A 12,378-nucleotide genomic window follows, 5' to 3' on the forward strand; every position below is an offset into this window, starting at 1 on the left:
AAAGCATGCTGTACCTTCATTACCTCATGACCTGTGCTGGAGTTATGTGCAGTGGGCGTGCGTAACCTCCCTCAACACGAATGAATCACCGCCCTTCATATCAGACTAACAAATCGCCTTTAACAGCGGCGCTTAACCTCAGACAGCAGAACAAACACACCTAATAAGTCACATTCTGTCAGACTGATGACTCAATGATTTCAGCCAGAACATGGGAAGTCGTCAGTATTCCTTAGAAGATGAATTTTCGTGTCTGTCTGGGGGCGAGGACGTGTGAGGTATGAGATGTTTGCTTTGCTGTGACGCGTCAAACCTAAGGCACGTTTCAATGGGTGTCACGTGATGAGTATTAAGGCAGTAAGTGGTTATAATGAGGCAATTTTGAGCTTTGTGGTCAAAACTGTTACAACCGAGACCGTTAGTGTATGACTGACAAATCTGACTTGTTTTCTCCATTTTGTGGCCATTTTTCATTTCTTAAAGGAAAAGTTCACCCAAAAAAGAAAATTGTGTCATCATTTACATTTTCTTCTACTGACACAAAAGATGATATTTTCAAGAATGTTGGCAATCGAACAACAAAACCAACGCTGTTGTTTGGTTACCAGCATTCTTCTTCTTCTTTTGTGTTTTGCGGAACAAAGAAAGTCATACATATACATTAAAATGACATGAGGGTAAGTAAATGATGACAGAATTTTCTTTTACTTTAAAAACAACCCCTGCTTGGAAAAACACCTTACACTTTGCTGGTGTTGATCTAGAGCAGACTATGCCAACTAAAATCAGCTCAAGCTCATTTAAAGGAAAATTTCACCCAAAAATGTAATTCCTGTCGTCGTTTACTCACCTTCAAGTTGTTCCAAATCTTTATAAATGTCTTTGTTCTGATGAACACGGAGAAAGATATTTGGAAGAATGCTTGTAACCAGACAGATTTTCATCAGACAGTCAATGGGGGGGGGATCTCTCTGGTTATAAGCATTCTTCCAAATATATTTCTCTGTGTTCATCTGAATAAAGAAATGTATACAGATTTGGAACAACTCTAATGCGAGTAAATTATGACGGTTTTCATTTTTGGGTGAAACACCCCTTTAAGCCTTTTTTCAGGGACACTGACGGGGTAAGTTCATCTTTCTTTAAAAAAGGTATTCTTCATTTCTAAACTGATGCTTATCAGTTATGTCATGCTAGTGCAAAGAAGATATCTGTTCAGTCTTGTATACAAAATCATTCCTCATAAATCTAAGACCCTGCACCTCACTTTAGAAGAAGTTCCATCAGGTTTAGTATGGCACGCACAGACACGCTCCCACTATTGCATAACACCTAGTAGCAGCAGGAGGAGGCTTTTCAAATGGCCAATCTTACCAATGAAGTCACCGTTTTGACTCAAGCAGACATTTAAGGGAATGTTTAAGTACAGGTCATCAAAGCTGACAGACGTCTGAGAACAAAACAGATGTACACAGCTCCAGGTTATACTATGCTGTCTGACAAAGCAAGCAAAACAATGACACAATCGCAGAAGTTAGTCTACAAGAATGCTAGTATATCTAATGTGATCCTTAGGAATCTCAGCCTCCCCTCTCCGCTGGTTCCAATCCTACCTCTCCGGCAGATCATTCAAGGTGTCATGGAGGGGCTCGCTGTTCACTGCTCACCATATGATCACTGGGGTCCCTCAGGGATCGGTGCTTGGACCGCTGCTTTTTTCCATCTACATGACATCCTCAGGAGCCATCATACGAGCACACGGCTCCTCGTATCACAGTTATGCAGATGACACCCAGATCTACATCTCGTTTCAGCCAGACGATACCACTGTAGCAGCTCGCATAACAGCCTGCCTAGATGACATCTCAGCTTGGATGAAAGAGCCTCACCTGCAGCTGAACCCGGCCAAGACAGAACTACTCGTGTTTCCGGCACACCCCACGGTCCAACATGATCTCACCATCCAGCTTGGCAATTCCACTATCACTCCTTCCGAATCAGCCAAGAATATTTGATGAACAGCTGTCCTTCATTGATCACATTGCAAAGACAACGCGATCATGCAGATATGCCTTATTTAACATTCGCAATGTTAGACCCTACCTCACTGAGCATGCAGCACAACTCCTTGTCCAGGCCCTGGTAATCTCAAGGTTGGACTACTGCAATGCTCTCCTTGTTGGTCTTCCTGCAAAGGCTATCAAATCACTTCAGCTGGTTCAAAACGCAGCAGCACGCCTCATAAGGGCACTAAATCCCTTTAAATCTGCTAAATTACTAAATGTAAATGTAATGTTAGCTACTAGCTAGTAGCTCCAAAGTCCATTAGGGAAGTCATGCCGCTCGTCGGCCATCTTTGCAATGCACCTTTGGGCAGTAATTACGCAACTCAAACAAAATATGAATGGGAATACTCATATTTATATAGTCGCCGGCTAAAATCCAAAATAAACGACACAGTTATAAACAACATTTCAAAATGACGTAAACTGTACCATAACGTTTGTTTATTGAACTGTCCCTTTAAAGTACATTTGGATAAATGGATTACATCCAATCGCAATGAAGAAAACATTTAAACGAGTTAAATAATCCTAAACTTGGTTGTTCCCATGTCTGGCTTGACAACGTTTTTCAGTAATGTTTTGAAAACATTATTATTATTTGTACCTTTCTAGGAATCACTTTCGGCAACTCGAAAACTCACACGCATATCCTCTAGCCAAACTACAGCCTGCTTGTTTGTCCCAGTATTCGTACCGCTACAAAATGACCTGTCAGGTCCACGGCAGGAACATCTACCAGATCTGAAGTTTTGTGTACACTACAAACATCGCTGATCATATAAGGAATGGAAATTCTGTGCTTGGACCTGATCTCTTCAACATGGTCCATTGGAAGTGCCATCAAGGCAAGATTCGATGACCTTATAGAGAGAAAACAAAGCATTGCACATCCTTGTGAGGAGACACGCGAATGGTCTTTTTCTTTCGAGGTTTGATATCAAGCGGTGACATGTTTCTGAAAGAATTGAAATAGACCTTGCGAAGCACCGAGCAGGCTGTTCTCATTAACTATAATGCATTTCCTTTTGAGGTCATATTTGATGTCTCTGCTCGCTGGGACGGGACTGTGAACTGACACAGAATTGTTGAAGAACTCATTACGGCCATTCAAAACCTTGAGTGATTGATGGCTTCGCACTAAATGAAGGCTGCGAAATGCATTGTGTGTTTGTCAAATTGAAATGTTTAAACGGGAGAGAATGAGATGCATACATCATTGATAAAGAGCAGACAGCTTGAACTGTAAACAAAAGGTGACGTTACTTCATAACAGTGTTCAGCGGTACATTAAACCAATATGGAGGTCACTTACCCTAGACACAGTAAGGGGCATGTTGAAGTCTTTGCCTCCCTGAAGACGAAAACCCCAGGGGGCAGGTCCATTGAGTGTTACACAATATATATTCATGGCCTGAGGAGAAAAAGATAGCAAGATATGAAGGTTTCCAAATCATCATCATAGTAATGAAAATAATAACGTCTGTGGTCTTGAACATGAAAATGCTTTTGACACACGGAACAGTTTATAACACGGTTAAGCTTTGAGTTTACTCAATACAATTGATGGCAAACGCTATTTAAAGGTTTGAGATTAACAATATCAAAGCCATTTTAATGCGTTCCCTTTTTGTTCCTGTGTTGGCCGTTTGTTTGCCAAGTAATAATAGCGTTCAACACAGACATTAGAGAACCACTTTTATTTGAATGAACGAACAGGTAGGGAACTAAAAATAAGCACCTTTATTTTTAGTGTGTGGTGAACTGCAAATTACTAGGCAGCGATATGCCTTTGCATTTAAAGCCAAGAAATTTGAAAAAAGCACATTGGGCCAATTGGGGTCACATCATAAATGTTTTCATTCGGTAAAAAGACACCATACACAAACACAACTTATCACAAAACACTCTAAAACAACCCTACATTGTTAGGTTAAGTTTCCAAAAAAATACAGTTTCTCCAAAATATCATCTATTTTGGTACCAAGACAAAATAATCTATCAGCAACGCCATCAGCACACCATTGCATCACTGTGATAATGACATCAGTATTTGTTACAGAAGCAAAATAGTAACATGACATCAAAATTTAAAGCCATCAGAAGAGCCAAGGACAACCTGAACCATAAAATCATGACATTTCTCTCCTTGTAACTCATGCTGTCTCTAAACTCCGAGGCTATTCTATATCAATCTCGGTGTACCTGTTACAGGGTGGTGCACACATACCTCTCGCCACGGGCCAAACTTGTCACATAAACCTCTAGAAAACCAAGTGGAAATCTGGCACTGTGAGACAGCCTGACTGTCTCACTGCTAGCAAAGCTCAACTCCCTCCCCTCCTGCTCTGTGACACGGGCTAGCTCCACGTCTCTCCAACTCCACAGGCTATATAAGGAATGTAAAACTACACCAAACTATTTCAGCCCAACACCCAGGAGTCACAGTGAGACGGAGAGAGAGTTAGGGAAGAGAAAACATCTACTGCCTCACATTCCCTGGCCCTGGTGTAACATTAAAAGCAATAAATAGTCAGAAAAAGACACCAGAATGCAGGTCGGACGGGTGGAAAGCCAAAAGATTGGTATTCTCAATCTGCTTAACATATGTTTTCGGTGGAACACTGTAGCGACCAAAGATGGGTATGTGACAGCTATTTGAGAGACCAACAGAACGTCTCTGACCCATGGTAAAAGGCAACTGAGGGAACATATACATATACATATATATATATATGGAAAGGTCTTACCTAAGTAAAACTGTACTTCAGAGGACATTATACATCCAGAAAAGGTCTCTTTATACGGTGTTATATTTTCACCTTCAGTTTTATTTAGTCACAGATGAGCCAACATTTTCTGTTTAGTAAAAAGTATGACTAAGACAGAAAGGGGTTTTGGTCAAATATCTCCAAATAGTGCAGAAAAAACTCCCGGAAAATGTTCTTTGGAAACCTGACAATGGTTCATATTTCCCAGAATTGCATGTTTCGGTCACTCGATTCTACTAAACGACCATCTATAAACGACACATTTTTTGTCAATGAGTTGGATGCCTTGGGTTTCAACGACTGAAACTTAATGACAACTGCACAAACTCCAATACACTTTGTTTCAACTCTGCTATCATAAAATTAAACAAATGAAGAATTATTACAATATTCTCAAAAATATGCAATTCTACAGGGCATTACAGAGAATAACACACTATCGTGTAAACGTTTGAAAAGTCAGATAACTTATACACGTATAACTTTAATTAAAAGTTGTCATTCTATAAACGGAAATATGCTTTGAGGAATGACTAACAAAAACACCGTTGATCCTTTATAAAACACACAGCCAGAAGCTAACGTTATACTAGTTTAGCCATCGTACTAACAATGAAAGTTTACAAGCGTCTGTGTAACTTCAAAGCCACATACGTCGTAACCTAGTAACGAGTCTCAAAGCCGGTAAAACCACAAGAAATTGTGCAGTAACGCATTTACCTCCGTCTGATCTCCAGACATCTGCTGATCTGATGCTCTGCGCTATATAACAGATCTAAAGTCAACTTCACAACTTTCCGTACTCGGGCGTCAGGTCGCGCGCAGAAGCCGCAGGTTTTCCCTGTTGGATTTTCTTTTTAGCTCGATGGTGATAAAACGTCACGCGTCACGTGGGAGGGTCGACGCACGCAGGGGCTCGTGGACGCGCCCCCGTGTTGGAGCTCAAAGAGTTCGTGTGTAAATAAAATGGAAGTGAATTACCCCGTGGCCGAAGCAGCACTATATTGTTTTATCAATACACGATTAGTTTATAAATGTATATCTTGTTATATATAGTGTTTTGCCATTATTAGACCACGTGTGTTCTCTGAGGAACTGTTGCAACGCTGTTTTATTATTAGTAATGCATTCACCTTTTTAATTCTTAAAATTACTACGTTTTTTAGTATTATTTAGTATTATTATTAACTACGTTTTTTAGTATTATTTATATTAACATAGTCTGTCACATGAGAAAGAAGGAACGAGTTAGCTTCAGAGTTATATAGTTGTATTGTAGTTTTATTCACATTTTGAATTAGCTTTCTGTTTTCTTTATTAATGTTACTTTTTAAGCATGCTTTAGTCATTTGTTTATTTTTATGTTGACATTGTCTGTTTTATATTTTCGTTTTGGTTTATCATTATAATTTGTGTGCTTTAAACCTATTTCAGTTTATTTATGAGGCAACGTTTTAAATGTAAAATTATTTACTATTTTAGGCTAATATTTGATTTGATTTAAAAAAACAAACGCTTTCAAAGTTATAATTTGAGTCATTTTAAATTGAATCCTCTCGTTTTACCATCTCTGTCCAGCAGAGGGTGACATACGGTAACAGATTAACCGTGTGTGGACTATTTCATTGAATTTTCCCAGCTCTGAGCACTCCCATAAGTGCGACGCGTCATTGAACTCCTAGCCAACCTGCTGCTGTAAAGTGAAAACTATCCCGTACACTTCACAACTTCTTAAGCTTGCCACGTCTAATCCAAAACAACTGACGTACGTTTATTTTCCTTTAAAAACATACAAACGCGCTCGCACAGCTGGACGCTTTTTACGGAAGCCGGTTTTACTTTGTTAAACATGGCTGACGACTTCGGCTTTTCCGCCTCCGACAACGGAGTTCATGTGGAGGAGGACCCGGCCGCGGAGTTTCTCGCCCAGCAGCAGAATGAGATCGCGGTGATCGAAAACGACGACGCCGGGTACGGCGCGCTGGTTGACGGCGAACTTCCGCCCGCGGACACGTACACGTCTTTCGGAGGTGCGTGGGTCACGCCTGCCTGTTAGGTTTTGTTAAACTAGAGTATGAATACAAATGTGGTTAAGAAACCAAATGGCTGATGTTAATAATAGATGGCATTACGCTTAAATAAAAAGGAAAGTGTTTTATTTAAAGTACGACAAAGTGCCACGGTTGCTCGGTATACCACGGTAATATCGAGCATCACAGAAGCCATGTTTGTTGACATTTAATATTAGTAATAGCAGTACTTTGGGGGAACCGTGTGTATAGCACCATGGTATATACTATTAGTAGATGGATTTTAATGGTATTTAATATGGTTCCCATCTGCCATATAACATCTCACCGCCGGAACCAACACAATACCAGTGGAGACCCATGGAAACCATAACAGTTTCCATTAAACTCAGTGGTCAGTTAGTAAGCAAATAGTGCGTTCTGATGAGGGCAGGGTCCAGACAAGGTTACTGAATGCTTAACCTTTGTTGGGTGAACAAACCGGCCCACCTGCTGACTAGATCTAGAAATGATGGGAAGCGTTGACAGGCCAACAAGGTTTGCAGCATTCCGGTTATACCTGTAATGTTCCCACCAATAGGAAGTGTAGCGTAGAAACTGTTGCCCAATAAGTGCACTCAAAGCTGTTTCTCTTATTTGAGTGCAGGTGATTTTGGAGGAACAACGGCTGTAAACGGAGATATGTTTCAGGTAAGTGCAGTTAAACAATTTCCTTTTTGTTCCTGTTAAATGTTTTGTTCTTGTTTACACATATAATGTTAAATACAGCTGTTCACTAGCAAGGGACATTATTAATGCTATATAATCATTTGTAATTTTGTAACATTAGGACGCCATCGGCACAACTGACAGTTACTCAGCCATTGCCCATGCTGACATTCAGAGGCAGGAACCAGAAAGCTTGCGCAAATGGAGGGAGGAACAAAGTACTCGGCTGGAACAATTAGGTGGTGAATTATTTCATGTATAATTATAAATAACGTAAAGTAAGTAGTGTTTGTTTTGGTGCCAGAAACCTGATGGCGGAAAGTGTTGTTCTATTAAAAAGGTTGTTCATTATGCAAAAAGTTGATTTAATGTTTTTTATTCCGTAACATTTTGGGTGTTTGTACATATAAAAGGAGGATTGTTTTTTGCTGTTTAGATTCAGCTGCAAAAGCAGCTGAGGCCGTGTGGAGAGAGAAAGCCCAGAAGGAACTAGAGGATTGGCATGTACACCAGAAAGAACAGATGGAGAAAAATAAAGCCAACAACAGGTCATTTAATGTTAACTTCTTTAAACTTCACACTTAATTCAGCTGCATGTATTTTTTTGCACAAATCCTTTCATGAACATTTGCACACAAAGTAAGATGGGTATTTAAGAAATTATTTTAAACTGACAGTAAGTCGTTGCCAAAACTAGCAGCTGTATTGCCAAATATTAGCATTACTATTGATGTTAAATTATGTATAGAATGAGAAAATGTACTCCATTTGTTTCAGCCAACTTTATGTAGTTATTTAATCCAAGTCTTTCTGCTGTTACTGTTAAAGCCCTAGATAACTCATTTTGTTGTTTAACCCCTTGTTTCATGTGCTGCTTTTGTGAGACTGACACTTCTTTTTCTTCTATCTCTCCATGTATTGCACTTCCTTTCCACTCCCATATTCATGTTCCTTTATTTTCTCTTCCTCTTCTGCCGTCCTGTCTCATTGTGCACTAGGATCGCTGATAAGGCTTTCAACAAACAACCCAACTCTGATGCCATAGGCTTTGTGTATGTTGTTTACCATAACTCGTCCCTAAATAACGAAAACACTATTGTTAGAATCGCATTAGCAAACATTTGATATTCTTTGTTCTTGTTGACATAATTGTGCATACATTTTATTAGATGTTATCTGTTTGGGTCTGCACGTCATTTTTCTTTTATTTGATAAAATATCAGCCTTAAATGTGATTCATATTGTACATTGAAATACACAGAATTCAGATGAAAATGTGACGTGGACCTGAGTGATCGGATCACAAAATCAAACCTACTGTATTTTAACAAAGACCACTTGTGATCAAATCATAGATTTTAATTCAAGGTGTAGATGTGACTCGTATAGGCTTGGGATAACCTTTGACCTCTGAGCTCCTGGTACTCATTATTGTCTGTCCCTGCAGAGTGTCAGAAACTGCTTTTCTGAAGGAGTGTGATGATGACAGCCCGGGCACCGAATGGGAGAAAGTGGCCCGTCTTTGTGACTTCAACCCCAAAACCAGCCGCCAGACTAAAGACGTGTCTCGGATGCGCTCTGTGCTCATTTCTCTGAAACAGACGCCTCTGGTTCGCTAAAAAATCTCCCAGCTCACGATTCACTGGCATTCTTTCTTTCCCTCTTGCACTTTATTTTAATGAAGCTGGACATCTAACGGAGTAAAGTTTTTTTTTTAGAAAGTGTATAATTTAGTGTATTTAACCTTCATATTTATGTACCCTGATGTTTTATGGGTATTTAGTTTGGCTATTCTACATTTTCGGAAATTTTATACACAAAGAGAATTCAAGTGTGCCTCCAACTTTTAAAAACAATTCTATGTGTTTATCACATTAATCCGAAGGGCAATTTTTTTTTCAAAATTTAGTCATTTTTGTGATCAGTTTACTAAATGGTGATTTTGGTGACATTAACTGTACCCTCAAATCTCCAGACAGCATTATTCGTATTTTTTTGTTCCTGTGGTCGTCCATTAAACAATGTTACTTAATATGGATGCAGGTTAGTTTGCGCCGCTCTCTTTATTAAGTATTTCATTTTTTAAACTTTCTTCATAAACTCTACTAAAATCAGTATCCAGGTTTGGTATTATCTGCTTTTGTGTATTTCTGCTCACTGTCAAGAGGGAATTAGAAATGTTCAGGTCTGCTACGGTAAATGTTTTTGGTTATAATTTTTACATCACCTTTCATCATTTAGTGATTATAAGTTATGCATGTAATGTTGTTTTTATGTCTGAAGTGACTGTAATAGTCAGCAGATGCGATTTTGCTGCAGGATTATAAGATCAAAGCATTTATAATGCATGGTTGTATTACTCTGCGAAAATAACATTGGACAACATAGAAGTCTACATTTCTTAAATTTAGCACATGTTCTTAAGAGACAAATAATACCTAGTTTGAACCACACCTTTTGTAAAATGTAGTGTGGCCTCAGTCTAATATAGCAATGGATACTGTGCCTGAACTTTTTGCTCACTGTGAGACATCATGTCTGGCCTTTATCACTCAATCTGCCAAAATCTGCCAGGCCTAGAAAAGCACATAAAACAATGCAGGCAGTGATCCTTTTGTATAAAACACATTTGCTGGCGGTCGAAAGATACCGTTTTTTGCTTTGTCCAGATGATGAAATTTTAGTTCTGCTTGTTACATGACATGTCTAGAATTGTTACTGGTGGTTCCACGGAGTAGTTCATTTTAGTTTCTTTTAAAACAACTAAAGTTTATTTGCCTACTTTGACAAGTTAAGGTCAAAGACATCTGCTTATGTTTAACGTGATTCTGGGTCATTAGATACTACTCTAATGACTCTAATGATGATTTTTAAGCATTTTTCTTCTTTTAGCTTCTCATAACTCCATGAATGAGTGTGTATTGATGCAGACCATGCAATACTGATGTATAATTTAATAAAAGCATCAATTCAATTACTGTTTATTGCGACTCCTTAACAACAAATACTAACACATTTGACGTGAATAGATTTGTTTAATATTAAGGGTGCTAGTTGTCACATTACATTGTGCCTTATTCTCTTAAATGTACATAAACATAATAGATAATTGTGATAAGATACAATGCAACATTTAAAACAACATTTACACTACCTTAAATTATCAACATGGGAAAAAATACCACTTGGCCTTTCACACCAAATAACTACAATCGTAGCTATTTCTGACTAGCACCAGGACATGCTTTTATTTAAATACTGTGCATAGATCTGATGAAGTCAAAAAGCCCCTCCTACCACTTGTGAGACTGTTGTTCTTTCACTAGGCCCTTCTCTTTGAAGAAAATAAAAATGGTAACAGCTGCATTAAGCATTCAGTTCCTTCCACATTTTCATTACTTTTCACTCATCATCTACATAAGGCTCTGTGGTCGTTGCTCTGTTGTTTCTTCACTACTTGGGCTTCAGTGCTGTGGCAGCAACACCCACTATGATGGCAACGACTGTGAAGCCTTGAGCGAAGATACGGGCTCTCATTGACAGCTGCGACTGCCGGGTCTTGCCACTTCTGAAGGCACCGAGGCCATAGATCAATGCCCCAGCGGTTCCTAAGCAACCTGAGGACAGAGAAAATTAATGAATGATGGTCAACCAGGTTTCCAATTTGTTTCCATTTTTAAAAACATCTAGTTAACACAATAACCGTTTTTATATAATTATGTGTATTCTACGACTTATTTGGGGTGTCTCTTGTTTGCTATGTTTTGGATTAGTGAGAAAAAAAGCTAAATAACAATAAAATAACACTTGAAGTTCAATTAAATTGTCTTGCAGTGTGACACATTCTATGTGGTCTCATAAACATGACTTTATGAATTGCGTATTGTACAAGAACATGTTAAATTAAAGTATGTCACTGAAGGAAACGTTTGAATCATCATTAAATTAGAATCATTATTAAACATACACGTATTTAAAACATATTTTTCTTGTCTTCCTCCCTTCATCTGTTTCTTTTATATAAGTGTGTTTAGAACCCCAGCCTCACAATTGCAAGGTTGCACGCTGGTCACATTCAAACAAACAGACACTTTTTGTTACGCTTTTCCTGTTGTTTTTACGACAAGGTGAAATTCACATTGCCAGCATTTCCCAAACAAACAGGACGCAACTCGAATCATACATTTGTTTATCAGTAGTTGAAAGTCGAACTCGAAACTTTCACTTATGAGTGCAAAAAATAAGTAATTCCATCATTTTAATATCACCTACACAAGCAGAATATGCAACGTAACCCTGTGCCATTGCCACAACATTGATGCTATCGCTTGAATGCATGGCCACTCTGACATAACAAGGACACAAAACCCCTACAAAATGGGTTTATACATAAAAAAAACACCCCAAATATGATCTGTAACAACTTTATTGTGGATAATATTTCAAATATATAATTAAAAAATCACGTTTGCGTGTTGTCATCTGAAGCTTGTGTAAGTGCTTGTTTTTTTTATGTAACTCACCTATGGGTACGAATGGGTTTTCTTTAGTTTTCCTGATAAATTTGTCTGTAAAGTTTTCTTCTTTTGCCCTTGGCAGCGGGCTAAATCCCTCGATCACCGGAGGCTGTGACAGATCAAAAACTAAAGGTGGATGAGTTTTAATGGGTTGATCTTGAGCAACCGGGGTCGGAGCAGCTGCCATATTGAAAGCACTTCAGTTCAGTGGATACAGGAAGTTGGAATAAACAGAAAGGACTAGGCATTTCCGGTGGCAGCTGAAATCTCTTATATATACGTTTTATAT

At 38.7% G+C, this 12,378-nt stretch overlaps 3 protein-coding genes across 10 annotated transcripts in view; 1 reads left to right on the plus strand and 2 right to left on the minus strand.

Annotated features, from left to right (window-relative positions):
* The window catches only part of pdlim7 (PDZ and LIM domain 7), a 31,940-nt gene extending 26,233 nt beyond the window's left edge, over positions 1-5,707 (minus strand). For 4 of the 7 annotated variants that reach the window (XM_079480187.1, XM_079480183.1, XM_079480186.1 and 1 more), the window contains exons 1-2: positions 5,555-5,682; positions 3,379-3,477 (exon numbers count right to left, since the gene is read on the minus strand). In XM_079480187.1, coding sequence (XP_079336313.1) covers positions 3,379-3,477; positions 5,555-5,575 — 120 coding nt within the window. In that variant the 5' untranslated portion in view covers positions 5,576-5,682. Of the gene's footprint in view, positions 1-3,378; positions 3,478-4,293; positions 4,403-5,554 lie in introns of those variants that run through there. The other 3 variants (XM_079480184.1, XM_079480182.1, XM_079480185.1) reach the window with 3 other exon arrangements.
* Positions 5,708-6,403: 696 nt separating this feature from the next.
* cltb (clathrin, light chain B) lies at positions 6,404-10,563 on the plus strand. 2 transcript variants are annotated; one of them, XM_079479912.1, is made up of 6 exons: positions 6,467-6,864; positions 7,511-7,554; positions 7,694-7,811; positions 8,009-8,120; positions 8,571-8,624; positions 9,020-10,550. In XM_079479912.1, exons 1-6 carry the CDS (start codon positions 6,684-6,686, stop codon positions 9,189-9,191), a joined length of 681 nt encoding a protein of 226 aa, XP_079336038.1. In that variant the 5' UTR covers positions 6,467-6,683; the 3' UTR covers positions 9,192-10,550. The 2 variants fall into 2 exon arrangements, with proteins under 2 accessions (XP_079336039.1, XP_079336038.1); XM_079479913.1 differs by lacking the exon at positions 8,571-8,624 and having other exon boundaries at positions 6,404-6,864; positions 9,020-10,563.
* A 313-nt stretch (positions 10,564-10,876) lies between these two features.
* higd2a (HIG1 hypoxia inducible domain family, member 2A) lies at positions 10,877-12,282 on the minus strand. Its single transcript, XM_079479914.1, has 2 exons — positions 12,096-12,282; positions 10,877-11,189 (listed from the first exon to the last, which is right to left on the minus strand). Exons 1-2 carry the CDS (start codon positions 12,274-12,276, stop codon positions 11,026-11,028), a joined length of 345 nt encoding a protein of 114 aa, XP_079336040.1. The 5' UTR covers positions 12,277-12,282; the 3' UTR covers positions 10,877-11,025.
* Between the last annotated feature and the right edge of the window lie 96 nt (positions 12,283-12,378).

Source organism: Barbatula barbatula (genome assembly GCF_947034865.1).
Source record: "Barbatula barbatula genome assembly, chromosome: 18".
Classification (NCBI taxonomy): Eukaryota; Metazoa; Chordata; class Actinopteri; order Cypriniformes; family Nemacheilidae; genus Barbatula; species Barbatula barbatula.